At 55.1% G+C, this 18,292-nt stretch overlaps 2 protein-coding genes across 3 annotated transcripts in view; both read right to left on the bottom strand.

The window, feature by feature from the left end:
- Positions 1-1,598: 1,598 nt before the first annotated feature.
- Positions 1,599-6,588, bottom strand: NMRK2 (nicotinamide riboside kinase 2). Its single transcript, XM_084883622.1, has 7 exons — positions 5,840-6,588; positions 3,916-4,006; positions 3,281-3,329; positions 3,047-3,197; positions 2,582-2,653; positions 2,152-2,258; positions 1,599-1,909 (listed from the first exon to the last, which is right to left on the bottom strand). Exons 1-7 carry the CDS (start codon positions 5,863-5,865, stop codon positions 1,824-1,826), a joined length of 582 nt encoding a protein of 193 aa, XP_084739748.1. The 5' UTR covers positions 5,866-6,588; the 3' UTR covers positions 1,599-1,823.
- Positions 6,589-8,368: 1,780 nt separating this feature from the next.
- The window catches only part of ATCAY (ATCAY kinesin light chain interacting caytaxin), a 32,689-nt gene continuing 22,765 nt past the window's right edge, over positions 8,369-18,292 (bottom strand). Inside the window, exons 9-13 of one of the 2 annotated variants that reach the window (XM_084883619.1) lie at positions 17,281-17,379; positions 16,569-16,604; positions 15,071-15,142; positions 13,173-13,205; positions 8,369-11,354 (exon numbers count right to left, since the gene is read on the bottom strand). In XM_084883619.1, the coding sequence (XP_084739745.1) occupies positions 11,345-11,354; positions 13,173-13,205; positions 15,071-15,142; positions 16,569-16,604; positions 17,281-17,379 (250 nt within the window). In that variant the 3' untranslated portion in view covers positions 8,369-11,344. The remainder of the gene's footprint in view (positions 11,355-13,172; positions 13,206-15,070; positions 15,143-16,568; positions 16,605-17,280; positions 17,380-18,292) is intronic. The other variant, XM_084883620.1, reaches the window with a different exon arrangement.

Genomic DNA, 18,292 nt, shown 5'->3' with positions numbered 1-18,292 from the left:
CCTTTTTTAAATACATTTTTATTTTTAAAATATATTTTTATTGATTTCAGAGAGGAAGGGAGAGGGAGAGAAAGATAGAAACATCAATGATGAGAGGGAATCATTGATTGGCTGCCTCCTGCATGCCCCCCGACCAAGGACTGAGCCCACAACCTAGGCATGTGCCCTTGACCAGAATGGAACCCAGGACTCTTTAGTCCACAGGCAGATGCTCCGTCCACTGAGCCAAACCAGCTAGGGCTGCCACAGCTTTTTTATCCCCTCATCTACTGATGGGCACGTAGGGCTGTTTCCAGATCTTAGCTATTGTCAATTGTGCTGCTATGGACATAGGGGTGCATGCATTCCTTGGGATTGGTGTTTCTGATTTCTTAGGATATAGTCTTACAAGCCATTCTGACAACTGTGAGGTGATACTTCATGATCGTTTTAATTTGCATCTCTGATAGTCAGTGCCTTTGAGCATTGTTTTTCTTTCTTTTTTTTTTTTAATATTTTTTAAAAATATATTTTATTGATTTTTTACAGAGAGGAAGAGAGAGGGATAGAGAGTTAGAAACATCGATGAGAGAGAATTATCAATCAGCTGCCTCCTGCACACCCCTCACCGGAGATGTGCCTGCAACCAATGTACATGCCCTTGACCGGAATTGAACCCGGGACCTTTCAGTCCGCAGATCGACACTCTATCCACTGAGCCAAACCGGTTTCGGCTGAGCATTGTTTTTCATATATCTCTTGGCCATCAGTATGTCCACTTTGGAGAAGTGTCTATTTAGGTCCTTTGCTATTTATTTATTTATTTATTTATTTATTTATTTATTTAAAATATATTTTTATTGATTTCAGAGAGGAAAGGAGAGGGAAAGACAAATAGAAACATTAATGATGAGAGAGAATCATTGATTGGCTGCCTCCTACATGCCCCCTACCGGGGATCAAGCCTACAACCTATTCATGTGCCCTTGACTAGAATAGAACCCGGGACCCTTCAGTCTGCTGGCTGATGCTCTATGCACTGAGCCAAACCAGCCAGGGCTCTTTGCCCACTCTTTAAAACTATATTTTTATTGATTTCAGAGAGGAAAGAAGAGAGAGAGAGAAAAACATTAATGATGAGAGAGAACCATTGATCGGCTGCCTCCTGCACACCCCCTCTTTGCCCATTCTTATTATTTTTTTAAAGTATATTTTATTTTATTTTATTTATTTATTACTTTTAAAATATATTTTATTGATTTTTTTTTTTTTTTTTTTTTTTTTTTTTTTTTTTTTTACAGAGCGGAAGGGAGAGAGAGATAGTTAGAAACATTGATGAGAAACATCGATCAGCTGCCTCCTGCACACCTCCTACTGGGGATGTGCCCACAACCAAGGTACATGCCGTTGACCAGAATCAAACCTGGGACCTTTCAGTCCACAGGCCGATGCTCTATCCACTGGAACTGAAGCCGCAAGGAACCCCAAGCAGCCCCTGGGGTCATGTTGATAAGACTGCCCAGAGCTCTCAATGTCCTCCCCGCCCCCAGAGGCCACCAATGAAGCAAGGAGAAGGGTTCTTTTTGGCACCTTAGATACAACAGGCTGAACTCCAACAGTTAAAAAAATAGGATCAGGTTTAATGCTGAAGCTGCTGTGAGGCCACAGAGGCATCTCAGGGCGGGACCCCGGGGCCCTGCGATGCCGAGCGGCGAGTATGTACAGGCGTCCTCGAAGGAAGGGGTCGCGCGGCGTCCTGCTGGGCCGCCGCCAGCCTGGCCGTCCTGTGGCCGGATTGTCCGTGTGTCCCTCCAGCCCGGGCTCGGGCCCCTCCTCCGGCCCCGCTAGGAGGGGTTCAGGAGTGAGTTCTGAATCTCCTCCAGGACCTGGCGGAAGAGCTCCTCCCGGGACTTCATGCCGTCCAGGTACACTGCAACCAGAAAGGCGTGCTCAGGGCGGGGCCTCCGGGGCTGGTGCCAGGAGGCGGCGGCCGGCGCCCAGGGAGCCGGGCGCACAGGCCCGGGGGAAGCTGACAGAGCCTCCGGGGTCCACAGCAAGAGGGACTGGCAGTGAGACTCGAGGAGGGACTCTTCGGCTCCCCAAATGGTCCCCCCGGGGAGGGGCTGGGCTCAGTCTCCCCAGGGCCAGGCCTCCTCCTGCCCAGGGCCTTACCGACTTCCACACCGTTGGCCTCCATCTCCTGCTTGTACTTCAGGTACATGGGCCACACGTGGCCATCGAAGAGGCCGGGGGGGTCGGGGACCATGTAACTCCGGGTACTGGGGAGGAGATCGGGGGAATGAGTGATGCCCGAGTTGCCCAAGGTGGTGCCGTGAGCAGAGCCTGGGGATGTGACCTTGCCCACGGATGGTACCACAGGGGCCATGGCTGGGGTCTGGGTGCCCCCGCTTCTGCCGTTTTCACCCCCTGAGCCTGGGAGGTGCCTCGGGCAGGGCAGAGGCAGGCCCTGCCTCCAGGCGCCTGGCTGGGGCTGCTGGGACAGAAGTGCCTGCTGGCCGCCAATGTGGCGTCAGGGTGGCCTGTGTCCCGGGGGCAGCGGTGGGTTCCTGGTCCCCCGGGGACCCAGCGGGGACCCGCTCACCTCCTCCTCCACTTGCACTCTTCGTAGGGGACGGTCAGGAAGTATCGCCGGCTGTACAAGTCCACCAGCGGCCTGGGGGGCGGGGGGACACACACGGTCAGCCTACGGGCCTGGCTTCACAGGGGTCAGGGGCACAGATCCCCACCGCCGCGGCCTCCAGGGGCTTTCCTGGCTGGGGAGGAGGGCTGGGGTGGGGCTGGGGGCTGGGCTGTTCGTGTCGGGGTCAGAGAGGGGACCAGCACTGGCCAGTCTCCTGCGAGGCCCAGGAACACCCCCACAGCAGCCCCCAATTTGGATGGGCCAAGAGAGGTGCTGCACCCTGGCCAGGGCCACACAGCGAGGCTGCTCTGCCTGGGAGGGCGGAGTGCAAGAGGGAGGACTCTGTTTCCCCAGGACGTGGGGGTTTGCCCCAGACCTCGGAGCTGAGCCCGACCCTGGGGGGGGGGGGGGCCGGCCGCCGCTCACGCGTAGCTGTACAGCAGGAAGCCTTCCAGAATGAGGACGTGGGTGTCTGAGCTGTCCGGCTGGACCCCGTGGGCGCGGGCGAACTTCCGGGGGTTGCTGATCCAGGCCTGCACGGTGCTCAGCATGGCCTCCATGTCCAGCGACTCCAGAACTGGGGGCGGGAGAGCGGCGTTGGCAGAGTGGGGGAGGGGGGACGGTGCAGGCGAGGGGCGCGGGGCCGCCAGCCGTCCTTACCATCCCACTGCTTGAAGCCGTCCTCCCCAACGGCGATTTGGTCTTGGGGCTGAAACAGAGGAGCCCGAACCCCGGGCTCAGTGCCCGCCTTCCCGCCCCCCCACCGCCCCGGGCTGACGGGAGCTCGGTGGGCCCCTCGGCTCCTAGAGGGCCCCCCCACAGGGCGAGGGGCCCGGGGCCCGGCCGGCCTGCCCTGACCCTCTGCCGCCGATGCTTACGGCTCTGAGGTGCCCGGTGGGGCTCAGGCTGGCCCTGGGCACTCCCCTCCCCCCCTCAGGACTCTTGGGACCAGGAGGAAGGAGACTGTATATCCATCACCTCATTAACCCTCACCCTCCAGAAAGCATGGAGGGTGGGCTCAGCCCATTTTGCAGATGGGAAAGTGGAGGTGCAGAGGCAGAGAGGGCCTGGAAGGCCACAGGGGCACTGGCCTGGTGGCACCCCCCCTTGGGGAACTGCAGTGTCTCCATCGGTCTAATGCCAGCCTGACGTGCCCGGTGCCTGGCAGCTGCTCAGGAAGTGAGAACGCCCATCCCTTGCTCTCCTGGCTGGGAGGGGTCTGTGCCCAGCCCGCCGAGGGCAGCCGAGGACAGGGCAGCCTGGGGGACCCTCCTGAGCCCAGGCGGGGCAGCCACCTTGAAGAAGTCGTCCTGGTGGATCACACAGCAGTTGGGCAGCACCTTGAGCAGGCTGTTGGTCAGGGTGGTCTTGCCGCCGTTGGTCATGCTGTGGGGACATCGAAAGGGTGGGGTCTGAGCCGCTTCTCCCGCCCTCACCCCCACACCCCAAGTCAGACGCAAACACAAACACGGAACTGTGGAACCTTAGAGCTAAGAGGATACTGTTATTGGCCTAGAATCTCAGGAGGCCTTCTAAGCAGCGCAAAGGAGCAGAGAGCTTGGAAACAAATCGCCAACAGTCTTGGCTGCAGGACCATCCTGAGCTCAGAGCTCATGTCAGCGTCTTTGCAAACCCGGACGAGGGAGCCGGAGGAGGAAACGGAGATCCAAGCACGCTTTAGCCCCAGTAGGCCTTTTTTTTAAAATTTTATTTTAAAGGTCAGAGTGTTAAAACGAGTGCAAACCGGTGGAGGAAAACATTTGCAATAGAAACACCAGTAGTTCACTGCAAAAGTAAAAGAGGCGCTCAGCTTTATGAGCAGGAAAAGAAAAAGAAAAAAAAGCAATGGTAAAAGCAGGGTGACCGCTTGTCCTGCTTTGCCAAGGCTGTCTCTGTTATTAGCACCGGAAGTCCCGAATCCTGGGGACCTTCAGCGGCAGGGAAAGCAGGGCGGGGGAGGGGGTCCCCTGTGGCAGAGGGAGCAAGACTCCGGGCTCCCGGAGCTGACAGAGGACATGGAAGGGCAGCTGAGAGACCTTTCTGGAAATCGGTGTCCCTTCGACCTTCTGTGTTTACTCTAGGAATCAGGGGCAGAGAGCCAGGTGTGGGACAGGGGAGAGCTGCAGCCGTTACAGGGCTGACAGGAATGGGGACCCTGGGACATTAAGGGGGAGCAGTTTAGAACATCCCGGGCATTCATTTGGGTCCTTACTAGAGGACACACCTGGCACTCATGGTGGCTAAAGAATTGGCAGGGCCTGGAACAAAAGGAAATGCTTTAAAATTTAAACTGGCCCTGTCTGCGGAGCTCAGCTGGTTGGAGTTTAGTTGGAAACACCATGGTTATGGGTTCAATCACGCCCCCCCCGCACACCCCCCCCCCCCCCCCCGCACACCCCATCAGGACACATACAACAACCAACCAGCTAATGCATAATGAAGTGGAACAACAAATCTCTCTCTCCATCTCTCTCTCCTTCCTCTCTCTAAAATTTAATTAAAAAGAAGTCTGAACCAAGTGAGGGAATGGGGCCAGGGCAGCTCCCTTGCTTAGGCGAAATGCTCCCCTAGCATCTTCTTAAAAGGCCTGATTATTGGCGATAAAATGGAGATTTTTCATTTTATTTTTCATATATATATATATAATTTCAGAGAGGAAGGGAGACGGGGAGAGAGCTAGAGACATCAATGATGAGAGAGAATCATTGATGGGCTGCCTTCTGCACGCCCCGCACTGGGGACTGAGCCCCAAACCCGGGCATGTGCCCTGACCCGGAATCGAACTGTGTGACCTCCTTGCTCATAGGTCCACCACTGAGCCCACACCAGCGGGGCAAAATGGAGGCTTTAAAAACCCCTGGGGAGCGAGGCCCCCGACTGCCAGATGCTGCCAGAAATCCCGCCGGATGCCATTCTGGGGGGCCCACCTGCCCGGGTGTCTGCCTCCAGGTAGGTGTCTCCCCACCTTCCCGGCCCCGCCTGCTGGAAGAATCTGTCTGGGCTTCGTGCAGTCTTCTCTCCCCACTGGCGTTGGGTTTACACTGAGCAGAGTGGGGGAACGTGATTTCCGTTTGGAAATTTAAAATCGGGCCTTGTGTCCAGCCAGATGGGCCGCCCAGCCACCAAGCGCACAGGCCCCGCTCCCGCAGCCTGGGGCCCCAGGCAGCCTCCATTCCCCCCCTGCGCTGCTCTGGCCTCTGCCCACCCGGAGGCGCTCACCCTCCGATGCCCACGATGCACTTCATGTCCAGGCGGAGGGGCGGCGGGGAGCGGCTCGGCCTGCCGGATCCCGGGCTCTGGGCTGCTGTGGGCTCACTGCGCGGCGCTGCGTCCCGGCTTCATTGAGAAAACCGGGCGCCTTTATAGCCCCGCAGCCCGGGGGGCAGCCCAGAGCCGCCACGAGGGAGGCCCCGCGCGGCCAGCTGGCAGCAGGGCCCAGGGGTGGGGGCAGGCCCCCCTCCCCGCACCTGTTCCCGCTGGCTGGAAATAGCTCCACGTCGCCTTTTGCCTAAATTAGTCAAGGGCCAGCCGGGCGGGAGGGGGGCGCGGGTGGCTGTCACCCCGGCTGCCTCCTCCCTCCTGCCTCCTCCTGCTCCCTTTACTCTCCTCTGCCCCCCTCCTCCTCGCCAGACCGCCCACCCCTCGTGGCAGATAAGGCGCCACACAGCCTCCCTTCCTAAAAATATCCCGCCCGCCTGTCCTCGGGCCTGACCCTGACATTAAGACTGGTTCTGGTGGCGCTGGGGAAAGGGACCCAGTGCCTGCCCGCTACCCCCCACCCCAACTTCATCACCAGCTACAGCAGCAGTGCCAGCTCCCACCCCAAACCCCCCTGTGCTGGGAACTTCCCTCTCCTGGGCCAAGACGGGCTTGAGTTCCGAATGGCCAGTGCCAAGGTAGCTGTGCTCCGGTGACCGGCCCGTCAGGAACGCTCAGCGTGACAGCGGCCGCTCACCCGGGGATCATGTGAGGCCGGAGGAGTCACTGGGTTTGGCCTCCCGCCTCTCAGCGGCCTGGGGAGGGTGGGTGGGGCGTGACCTTGCTGCATGGAGCTCCGCGCCCCTGGACGCGAGGGACACCCTCGCCCAAGTTCAAACAGCTGCTCCCGGACAGCGCTGGGAGGTCCATCTGGACCGAGGGTTCTGCCCGCCCTGCGATGGGCCCAGCCCCCCAGCCGTCCTGTGTGACCTTGGGTGAGCCGTGTCATCGCTCTGTGCTCAGTGTCCCCCCAGTACCACGAGGGCTACCCTAGTGGGGCATAGGCTGTTTTTTTTTTTTTAATATATTTTATTGATTTTTTACAGAGAGGAAGAGAGAGGGATAGAGAATTAGAAACATCGATGAGAGAGAATCATTGATCAGCTGCCTCTTGCACACCCCCTACTGGGGATGTGCCTGCAACCAAGGTACATGCCCTTGACCGGAATCAAACCTGTGACCTTTCAGTCCACAGGCCGACGCTCTACCACTGAGCCAAACCGGTTTCGGCGGCACAGGCTGTTTTTATCGTTATTGTGATCTATATCAAATGGGGATTTGGTCTCAGTCCCAGCACTCAGCTTCTGAGTCCCCTGTAACTGGCTCAGGGAGATGAGGGGGTACCTTTTGTGATAATAGGTGGACTTTTGTCTTGATTCCTGAAACAGCTGCAGAATGAACGATAAAGACGAAAGAGGCGTCTTTTGCTATTGATCACAAGTCCTTGTGACCACCCCCTGAGCGTATGCGGAGGCTGTGGCCTTGGGAAGGCCCTGGTACTGCGGGACTGCAGGAGGAAGCGGATGGCGGGGGGGGGGGGGGGGGGGGGGGCAGCGTGCGGTAGAGGGTGGAGCTTTCAGGGGAGAGGGGCTGGGGATTCAATCAGCCCACCCGTGTGACGCAGCCGCCACAGAAACCCTAAGTGAAGGGGCTGGGGCGCCTCGCGGTGGGTGAGCACAGCCGCGAGCCAGGAGGTAGTGCCGGGAGCGGCAGCCCTTCCCCAGACCTGGCTCCGTGCGCCTCTGCCGTCTGCTGTTCCCGAGCTCCCGTCCTAATAAAAACTGCTCATCTAGCGAGTCAGCTGTTTTCCCGAGTTCTGTGAACTGCTGCAGCCAACGGTCAAACCCGAAGTGGGGGATGTGTGGGAACCAGATTTGTAGCCAATGGGACAGAAGTGTGGGTGACCTGGACACCCGCTACCTTTGATCGGCTTCTGATGGGATAATTGTGGGGTTTGCACTACCTCTGAGCAGTGTCAGAATTAAGTTAAATTATGGGACATTCAACTGGTGTCTGCCAATAACTGCAGAATTGTTTGGTGTGGGGAAAAGCCCCCACATCTCACGTCAGAGGGTTGGTGTTGAGTGTAGAGAGGAAACAGTTTTCTCATCCAGTAGCAGTAATAATGATAGTGATGCTATAGTAATTAATAGGATGTATAATTATTCATGCATATATAATTAATATATTATTATTAATAGCATTAATTATTAGTATTAACTGCTGACTGGGTTGGATTCCAGAAAGGATTAGGGGCAGGAAATGAACTTGAATCCAGAGAGGCAGAGTCAGAAGGGGCATTGGGAATAATCCATTGCCCCCCCTCTCCAGCTGGAAGCCACACAGGACAGATGATGGCTCAAGGTCACCCAAGGTCACCCAAGGTCACCCAAGGTCACCCAGGGCATGGAGCTGCTGAAATTTTCTTCTCTGAAACTCACCCAAGCCCGGCCAGGGCCACAGCCCTTAGAAATAGGCAAAACCAGAAACTTCTGTTCTCAGTTACAGTTTATTTCACATAAAAATCCCCCCAAGTTTATGGAAATGATGTTCTCACATCACAACAGTAACCATAATGAATTGTTCTTTTATCTTTAAAAACCGCAAAACTTGCCATGGGGAGGGTGGGTGTGTGGACGTTGGCTTTGGGACAGGGCTTAGGGCGAGGCCATTCACTGTTCCTTATGACAAGGGACCCGGGTCCTTTGCATCTGGGCCCAAACTGCCCCAGGATACAAATCTTTGCCGACGCCAGTTCAGAGGGAGGGGCAGCAGCCTGGCCGGGCGGGGTGGCCGTGTGCAGAACATCTCACGCCTGCGGGGAGGCTGCTCAGGGCTCTCTCTGTCCTGGAAGGACTGCTGTGGCCGAGCTGGGGTCCGTGGCTCTGCTTGCCCAGGGGTTGTCTGTGGTGCTGGTGGCCGGAGGGGCGGCGGCGGACCACGGCGAACCTGTCGGACTGTGTGGCCGGAACCTTTAGCCTGCAGAGTCCTCGAGGGCTGATGGGTCAGCACCTTTGTCCGACTAGAGCAGTGGTTCTCAGCCTTCCTAATGCCACGACCCTGTAATACAGCTCCTCATGTTGTGGTGCCCCCCGACCATAAAATTATTTTCGTTGCGACTTCATAACTGTAATGTTGCTACTGTTAATGAATCGTAACGTAAATATCTGTGTTTTCCGATGGTCTTAAGCTCTACAGCAGCGGTTTGCGACCCACAGGTTGAGAACTGCTAGCAGGGTGGCCTAAGACCATCGGAAAACAGATATTTACATGTCAATTCATAACAGTAGCAAAATTACAGTCATAAAGTTGCAACAAAAATAATTTTATGGCCGAAACTGGTTTGGCTCAGTGGATAGAGCATCGGCCTGCGGACTGAAAGGTCCTGGGTTCGATTCTGGTCAAGGGCACGTACCTTGGTTGCGGGCACATCCCTGGTAGGAGGTGTGCAAGAGGCAGCTGATCGATGATTCTCTCTCATCGATGTTTCTAACTCTCTATCCCTCTCTCTTCCTCTCTGTAAAAAATCAATAAAGTATATTTTAAAAAAAGGAAGAAAAAGAAAAGAATTTTATGGTTGGGGGTCACCACGACAGGAGGAGCTGTATTAAAGGGTCGCGGCGTTAGGAAGGCTGAGAACCACTGGTCTGTAGCCTCTGCAGGCATTTACTGATCCTGGGATTGGGTAGAATGAATTGCTTCCCATTCCTGGCTCTCCCCCTCCGCCCCCCACCCCTTACAGCAAGGCACCTGCCTTCCAGGCGCTACTGCCTTCACTGCGGTGGGAGTTCGGGCCTTTCAGGACCAGGTCGGTCTCAGATGAACAAAGCCGGCCACCTGAACCTGCGCTTAGGGCCTGGGACAGAGGGCCTTTCGCCGGGCGGGCGGCCTAGAGAGGCCCGTCCCCCAACCCCTGCCGCCTCAGGCTCCAGGTGATGAACCTGGCCCCTGCCCGTCATGTGACATCCGGGAAAGAGAGCAGAGCTACAAATCAAAGACCCCACGGGGCCCCCACACGTCCTGGCCTCTTGAGGGCCATGCTGGGTCCCAGAACACGCAGGCCCAAAGTATCCCAGAAACCTGGCGTTTTCCAAGGCAGGAGCTGCTGGCGTTGGGACAATTCCTTGATGTGGCAAAGCGCTGGGCATCCCTTTTCTTAGTGCCAAATGCCACCAGCTCCCTCTTGTTGTTGGGACAGCTCCACACGCAGCCCCTGCCATGCCAGGCCAAGAGGCATCAAACATTTCCACCGAGGCAGAGAACCTCATGCTCGGAAACCGGGCTGGCTCAACTGAACCTCGGTGACAGCCAGCTAAGAAGCCAGCTTCAGAGCCAGAAACAGGCGCCCGGGGTGTGTGCCTGCCCAACTTCTGCCCAGATTCACAGAAATAGAGACTCTTAGGGTTGGAGCGGGCACAGAGGACCGTTTCCTGCAAGCACAGTCCAGCTTTTTCTCAAATTCTCCCAGAGACGGGGAACTCACTACCGCTAGAGGCCACCTGACCGGTGTTTGGACCACAATACAGAAGTCTGTCTCCTCTGAGCACAAGGGGCTGGAGCATCCAGCCCCCTGGAACGTACATCCCCAGGTGACCTTCGAAACAAACCAACACCAACACCCGGTTTCTTCCTCTTTCTTGGTCTGTGTTTCCAGGATGAGCCTGTTTCAGAGTCAGCTTCTCGGCCTCTGCTCTTGGCGGGAACCCACGGGGCACACCCCAACTCCGTGCTGGGGGGGGGGGTTGGAGAAGTGGGGACTGCGCGTTCCCTTTGGAGGGAGGGTCGGTGGCATGTGCAGTGACGGGGCTGGAGAAAGTTCTGGGCTGAGAGGGTGTGTGACTGCCACAAGGATGACCGGCGGCAGCTGCACTTGTGCTGTGGGCCCCAACGCTCCCTTGTCGACGACAGAGGAGGAAAAGGGGGCCAGTCAAACGGAAAGCCGTGAGGTTGGAGATGCCCGGGTCACAGCTCTGTCGGGGGGCTGAGCTTCCCGGCCAGATGCCCAGGATTGCGGGAGCCATTCTGGGAGGAAAGGCACAAGAACGAATTCCAGATCTGGCCAGGGAGCCGGGGGGCATCTATGGCTCCCTCCTGGGCCAGGGTCAAGCAAGAGAAGGGCCTTACACCGGTACGTTGCGGAGTGGGCTGGGGCTCTGTGGCCAGAAGACACACGGCCACGCCCTGTGCTTCTCTCTCTTCGTGGCTGTGAGCTCATGAGTCTGAAAAGGCGGAGGGGCTGAGAACTGGATTCTTTCCCAGAATGCATTTCTACTGCATCATTAAAAAAAAAATGTTTTCAAGCAGCTAAGAAGGATGCTGGGTTTCAGAGATGGTGGAGGAGACAGGCACCCTCGAGGACTGGGATTCAGGATGAGGTGGGATGAGATCCAGGGCCAGAGGGCATCAGACAGAGGTTTCTTGGCATCTGGTATTTTCTTCTGTGTTTTTCTCTGTTCTCTCGTCACCTCAGGACATGCTGGAGAGGGGAAAACACAGGCCACATTATTATTAATTGTATTTTATTTGATTTTTTATAAGAGTTTGAGTCAAATTGGTGACATATGCTGGGAAGCACACTCTCAAACGCTCCCTATTATTATTATTTATTTTTAAAAATGTATTTTATTGATTTTTTTTATAGAGAGGGAGAGAGATAGAGAGTTAGAAACATAGATGCGAGAGAAACATCGATCAGCTGCTTCCTGCACACCTCCTGCTGGGGATGTGCCTGCAACCAAGGTACATGCCTTTGGCCAGAATTGAACCTGGGACCTTTTAGTCTGCAGGCCGACACTCTATCCACTGAGCCAAACCTGTTAGGCCCTATTATTATTTTTAAAGAAAGTGGAACTACTGTTCCATGTACTTGGAATCCAAAAGAATGATCTAATCTGGCTTTGGCAACACCCTCAGTAGCAAGAGTGGCACCTGTCCTTCAAGGCCTGCCATCTGCTACCCACTTTCCAAGTATGGTTCTGAAGGGAACCTCTCTCTTGGTGCCCTGGCAGAACAGACCTCAGAGCTGGTGCTTCCAATCAGACTGGAGGGAAACTTCAACCCATCTACCCCCAACCCTGTCCCACATCCATCCATCCATCCATCCATCCATCTACTCACTCATCCGTCCATCCACATACCCATCTAACCACCCACCCACCTGTCTGTCCATTCATCTATCTGTCACTCTGTGTAATTCCTTCTTTTATGTCTTTAATCCTTTCTACCTGAGGATACCCAGGAGGGGGGTCTAATTCTGTTCATTATTGGATCTGTCGACTCACTTTCATGGTGGATGATTTCCTTGTGTATGTTATGTCTCCAGAAGGCCTGGAATGAGATGGTCTTTTAAAAAATGCATTGTGAACTTGCATTCACTTAGTATCCCCTTGGCAGTACTGGTCTAAGGTTGTTTTCGGTGTTTATTTCTTAGCGTGGGGCTTCTTGTGTCACCTGCGTAGCATCAGGGCAAGTGTCACAGATGTGGGAGAAGGTGTGGTCAAGGATTAACCCTGCACATTCCAAGGAAAAGTGTGGCTCCTGCCTGGCTCCTGGGAGGCCACCTCTGAGTCCTGGGAAGGCCCTGCCTGATGGGAGAGACTTTGCTTACCTGGGGCCTTGACTCGTGTCCGGTAGTCTATGCCAGTGATCGGCAAACTCATCAGTCCACAGAGCCAAACATCAACAGCACAACGATTGAAATTTCTTTGGAGAGCCACGTTTTTTAAACTTAAACTTCTTCTAAAGCCACTTCTTCAAAATAGACTGGCCTAGACCGTGGTATTTTGTGGAAGAGCCACACTCAAGGGGCCAAAGAGCCGCATGTGGCTCGAGAGCCGCAGTTTGCCGACCAGGGGTGTGCTAACAGTGGGATTTAGGGTGGGAGGTGTCAGAGTGACCTCTGGAGGGGCTGGAGAGGAAGGGCAGTTGGCTGTGCGTGTGACTGAGCCCGGGAAACTCCAGTGAGTGTCCCCGGTTGGTAACACTGTGTGTCGCCCACATTTTTACGGGAGAAGGAAGGGCTGTCCTGTTGCTGCCTTGCACCTGACTCCATCCTTCCCCTGGAGTAAGCCGTCACCACGAGCAGAGCATCTTTGCTGAGCTCTGAGTCGTTCTCGCAAACCACTGAACCCGGGGGTGGTCTTCAGGACCCCGACCCCGAGAGGGCTTTCCTGGCATCCAGAACCCAGCGGGCACACTGAGGTGGCTGAGGGCAGACCTGTGCCCTTCGGCTGGGGTGGGCTCCACTCAGAACGTTTCAGAAAACGGCGCCAAGACCACCCTGCTTCCTACCCACCTTGTTTCCTGATTTTCTGTGGCCGGAGCGGACCTGCGGAAGAGGGAAGGAGTCTTAGCATTGCTTGCCTATTAGGGGGAGCCTGGGCATTTGCCTGGGAGCCCCATGAGGGCTGACCCAGCCTCAGCTTCATCGGGGACAAAGCCAGTGTCAGCGTGTGTCTGCTGCGTGACAAATGAGCCGGGACAGGCAGTCGTGAGATGGGCCGAGGCCTTCACTGATACAAAGCAAAGCCATTGATGCTGCTCGGGACCCACCGGGTCTGGAGAGGCCAAACACAGCCACAGGGACTGGCACAGAGGTCACCTACTGAGATCTTCCTCTGAGAGCAAAACTCGGTGGTCCCTGTGCTTGGCTTGTCCTGGATACAGGGAAGAGGAGGGAATGGTCCCAAGATAGACCCATTGCCCTTGGGGACCTCAAGGGCAAGAGAAGGAGGGTCTCACCGGGGTCACGTGCAGGAGGCAGACCCGACAGAGACAGGGAACGTGGGAAGGACTTCCAGAGGCGAGGGGGGGGCTGGGCCAGGCCATTTGTCTACACGTCCCTGGGCGAGGCGCTCATTCCGTGGGTATTTGGTGGATTTTAACATAGGAAGGAATGGGAGTGACTGCTTAAGGGTCTCCCCCTGGGCTAATGGGAGGTTCTGGAACTAGGAGAGGTACTGAATGCACTAAATGGTGTACTTTATTTTTTTATTTTTATTTTTTAGAACTAAATTATTCTTTTTTAAAAAATATATTTTATTGATTTTATACAGAGAGGAAGGGAGAGAGATAGAGAGTTAGAAACATCGATGAGAGAGAGCCATCGATCAGCTGCCTCTTGCACACCCCCTACTGGGGATATGCCCGCAACCAAGGTACATGCCCTTGACCGGAATCGAACCCGGGACCCTTCAGTCCCCAAGCCGACGCTCTATCTATTGAGCCAAACTGGTCCCGGCTGTACTTTATTTTTATTTAAAAAAAATATTTTTATTGTTTCAGAGAAGAAGAGGGAGAGGGAGATAGAAACATCAATAATGACAGAGAACCACTGATCAGCTGCCTCCTGCACACCCACTAGTGGGGATCGTGCCCACAACCCTGGGCATATGCCCTGACTGGGAATCGAACCGTGACCTCCCAGTTCATAGATCGATGGTCAACCACTGAGCTACACAGGCCAAGCTAAATGGTGTGTTTTAAAATGGTTCATTGGATGCTGTGTGGGTTTCACCTCAATTAAAAATAAACGAGTGAGGAGAACCCAGGAGAAGGGAAGGGCCTTATGCCGACAAGTAACACGTTCTGTTTCCACGCTGTCCAGCACAGGAGCCCTCAGCCCTGACCCATGGCCAGGGAGATGGAGGAGCGAGCTTCCAAATGTTATTTACTGTTCATTCGTTTACATTTAAATAGTGGCCTCTGCGCCGAAACCGGTTTGGCTCAGTGGTAGAGCATCAGTCTGCGGACTGAAGGGTCCCGGGTTCGATTCCGGTCGGGGACATGTACCTTGGTTGCGGGCACATCCCCAGTGGGAGGTGTGCGGGGGGGCGGCTGGTCGATGTTTCTCTCTCATCGACTTTTCTAGCTCTTTATCTCTCTCCCTTCCTCTCTGTAAAATATCAATAAAATATATTAAAAAAAAAAAATAGTGGCCTCTCAAGTGGCCCCGATGGGACAGCTCAGGGTGGAGGGAAAAGTGACCCCAACATGGAGCATCTACGGGGCTGGGGGTGGGGGTGGGGGTGGGGTAAGCATCCTGCTGGCTGGTCCATGCCCCTGTGTGTGCTTCGTCATCCTGGTAACATCGGGATCATGGGAGCACGCTAACATCGTGACCACTGTTATCGGCCGTTCTGGTGGCCCGCAGGCCGGCGGTGTCAGCTCTCGTCCGGTCACCGGCCCGTTTACCTGTGCTCCGCGGGCGCCGCCTCCGGCCTCTCCTCCGGCCTGGGCAGGACCAGCTCCGGCTGCGGCCTGGCGCTGCGGACACGGAGAGGAGACAGGGATGACGAGGTGGTTGGATGGAGGGGGATCTCGGCTCCCACGGGCCTCTCTGACCTGGGAGCAGGGAGGTTTTTGCTGCCCCCAGGAAATTCGGGGCCCGGGAGGGTGGTGAGGAGTGGTCTCGCAGGGGTTGATGAAGATGAGGCAGCTGTGAGGGAGGGGGACGGGGGAGGGGCGAAGACCCTGAACCATTCCTTCTGAGCGTTTATCTTGGCGTGTCCCCCAGAGGCTTCTACGCATGGGCTCCACGGATGCTGGCTCCCCTGTGCTAGACGCCAGAGGTGGGTGTCCTGCTTGTGTTAGTCTCTATTCCTGTTCATGGCTAACGCTTGGCAGATAGGAGGAGTACAACGTCACCCGGCCCTGACTGCAGGACCCGCTTCCCTCACTGCGTGAGGGGCCCCTCTTTTTGCCGTTTAAAGAGACCCCTGGACCAGGAATCTCTCAGTCGCCTCTGGGTCCCTGGATCCTAGCACAGAGCCAGGCAATGATACCTGCTTCCCGCCTGTGGAAAGCCCAACTCTCTCACAGATTTGCTGTGTGGCCATGAGCAGGTACCTTGCCCTCTCTGAGCCTCACATACCCCGGCTGTAAGATGCTGTTAGTGTCCTGGGCCTGCCTGGCTTTTGAGGGGCAGGAGACGTGAAAGTATCCAGGCGATGGGCTAAGTAAGGGCTCTGTAATTGGGTGGGACCAGAATAGTCTTGAAGGTCTGGGACATACTGGATCTTATAATGAAACATGAGCCAGTAAGGTATGAAATGGGCATGTCTGGGTCTGTTGTGGTGAGTGTGGGGCTTGTGTTTCCTCTGTAAAGGGAGACCTAATAGATATCATCGTGACTAGAGGCCCAAGGCACAAAGATCGGTGCAAGAATGGGTCTCTCTTCCCCTGGCTGCCAGCACCGCCTTCACTCTGGCCGGAGCCGCCTCTCCGCCTTCCCACGCTGCTCAGTGGCCCAGGGCAGCCCGAGGTGGAGTGGGGCACTTGCATCCTCCTGTCTGTGTATGCAAATTAACCCACCATCTTTGGTTGGGTTAATGTGCATACTCACTCCTGATTGGTTGGTGGGTGCCACGAGGTACAGTCAATTAGCATGTTACTTTCATGAGTGTAGATTACCATGAGCCCACCACTTTTGCAAGTGGGCTACACTGCTCCTGATTTTTCACTGTAACCCCCAAGCTCACTGTGAACTTTGTATCTGCCTAATGTCATTCTGTGACTCAGTAGGGAAATCTGGATTTGAACTCGGGTCTGATCCCACGTTCTCCCTGAGAAGTGCAGGGCCTCTAGTGTGAGGTTGGTCCCTGCAGAGCCAAAGCCATTGGCTGCTCCCCACACGCAGGCCCAGCTCAGCGCCAGCCCCCGCCCAGCCCGGACAGGGCCACTCTGCACAGACCTTTCTCTCCTGGCCTTGAGCCTTTCCTCTTCGTACCTGGAAGAGAGGGGGAGCAGCCTGTCAGACAGCCCTCCTCCCGTCCGCACACTGCCCGGGCGTTCTGGACATACACCAGGCTTCAGAGCAGAAAGCACAGCCGCAGGGGGCAACCTGCCGCCTTTCCACGTTTCCTGCAGCTGCTTTGCAAGCCCCCGGGCAGGGAGTGTCTGTATTGCTGATGTATCCCAGCACCTGGTGTTGATGCGACTCAGCAGACATTTGGCCTGACCCAGTGACTGAACTGGGCCGTGATAAAGCTACACACTCACTGATGTGGGTAGGTCTACACACCCCTCCATTGGGGCAAAATACTTCTGTAAAGGGCCGGAGAGTAACTGTTTTCAGCTTTGCAGGCCAGTCTTGGTTGCACCAACTCAATTCAGGTATAGCTTGAAAACAGCCCTAGGCCATCTGTTAAAAAAATGGGTGTGGCTGTGTGCCAATAAAACTTTATTTATAAAAACAAGCTATGGGCTGTGTTGTGCTGGCCTTGCCTAGCACTAAGTCCCCGGGCCCACTGTACTTCCCAATTTCACACGTTTGTTCACTGGTTCCCTCGGTCCTGCTGCTCTCCCGCTCACGCCTGGTTCTTGGGCAGCTGAGTGGGAACCTGAGGAGCCCTGGGGCATTGAGGGTGCAGGTGGGGGCACTCACAGGGCGTGGGGACACTCACTGTAGCACGCAGTCCGGGATCTGCACATGCTCCATGGGGATGAGCTGCTCCAGCTCTTCCAAGCTGTGCACATACTGGATCTTGTTGATGAACTTGACGCTGCCAGGAGGAGATGTGGTCACCCGGAGCCAGAATAACCCAATTCGAGGATGCCCTGAGCACCTTCGCTCAAATCTCCCTCCCCACCCAATGCCAGTCGCCTCCCTCTACCCCTAGTGGGGTGGACAGAGCAAGGCCTGGGGTCTCCCTGGCAAGAGGAGAAGGGTCCTGGCCCTGACCCCCACCAAGCTGAGGCGCTTGTTTAAAGGAAACAAAGAGGCAAGAGGTTCTAACAGACTGAGCGTTCTCTTCATCCACCTGAGAATGCTCCTCTGCGTTCCTTTCCCAAGAATGCTCTCCTGGCCCTCGTCCCCGCTGGGGACACCAGCTGTCACGGGCGCAGGAAGGCAGCGTGGGACTGTGACTCACCCTCCATTCTTTCGGGATGAATGGCTTCATCCTGGCCAAACCCGGACGCAGGCTGCTGGACCGGGCTGTGCTTTGTCACCAGCACACTGCTTTGAACTCACCGTTATTAAAACGTATTTTTTCAACTTAAATCTAGTCTTGGTGATGTGTAAAATATACTTTTTTTTTTCCAAGGGAAAAGAAAATATTTTAACAATGTGAAATGTAAGGCCAAGAGAATACAACAGCACAATAAAGAAGAAAACAGCCCCAGCTGGTCTGGCTCAGTGGATAGAGCGTCAGCCTGCGGACTGAAGGGTCCCGGGTTGGATTCTGGTCAAGGGCACATGCCTGGGTTGTGGGCTCGATCCCCAGTGGGGGGCATGCAGGAGGCAGCGAATCAATGATTCTCTCTCATCATTGATTTTTTTTTTCCATTGATGTTTCTATCTTTCTCTCTCTCCCTTCCTCACTGAAATCAATAAAAAAATTTTTAAAGTTTGCTAAATAATAAGTTTAAAAATAAACAATAAACAGAAGAAAACAATAATAATAATATAAAAAA

This window comes from Pipistrellus hanaki, assembly GCF_964339955.1.
Source record: "Pipistrellus hanaki genome assembly, chromosome: 5".
Taxonomy (NCBI): domain Eukaryota; kingdom Metazoa; phylum Chordata; class Mammalia; order Chiroptera; family Vespertilionidae; genus Pipistrellus; species Pipistrellus hanaki.
This window is presented reverse-complemented; position numbering and strand designations above follow the sequence as displayed.

Coding starts and splice junctions, on each gene's coding strand:
- NMRK2 (XM_084883622.1), bottom strand. CDS start 5,865: ATGAAGTGCATCGTGGGCATCGGAGG. Junction 2,259..2,581: donor GAGTGCAAGTGGAGGAGGAG/GTGAGCGGGTCC, acceptor TCTCCTCCCCAG/TACCCGGAGTTACATGGTCC. Junction 1,910..2,151: donor GGCCAACGGTGTGGAAGTCG/GTAAGGCCCTGG, acceptor TTCTGGTTGCAG/TGTACCTGGACGGCATGAAG.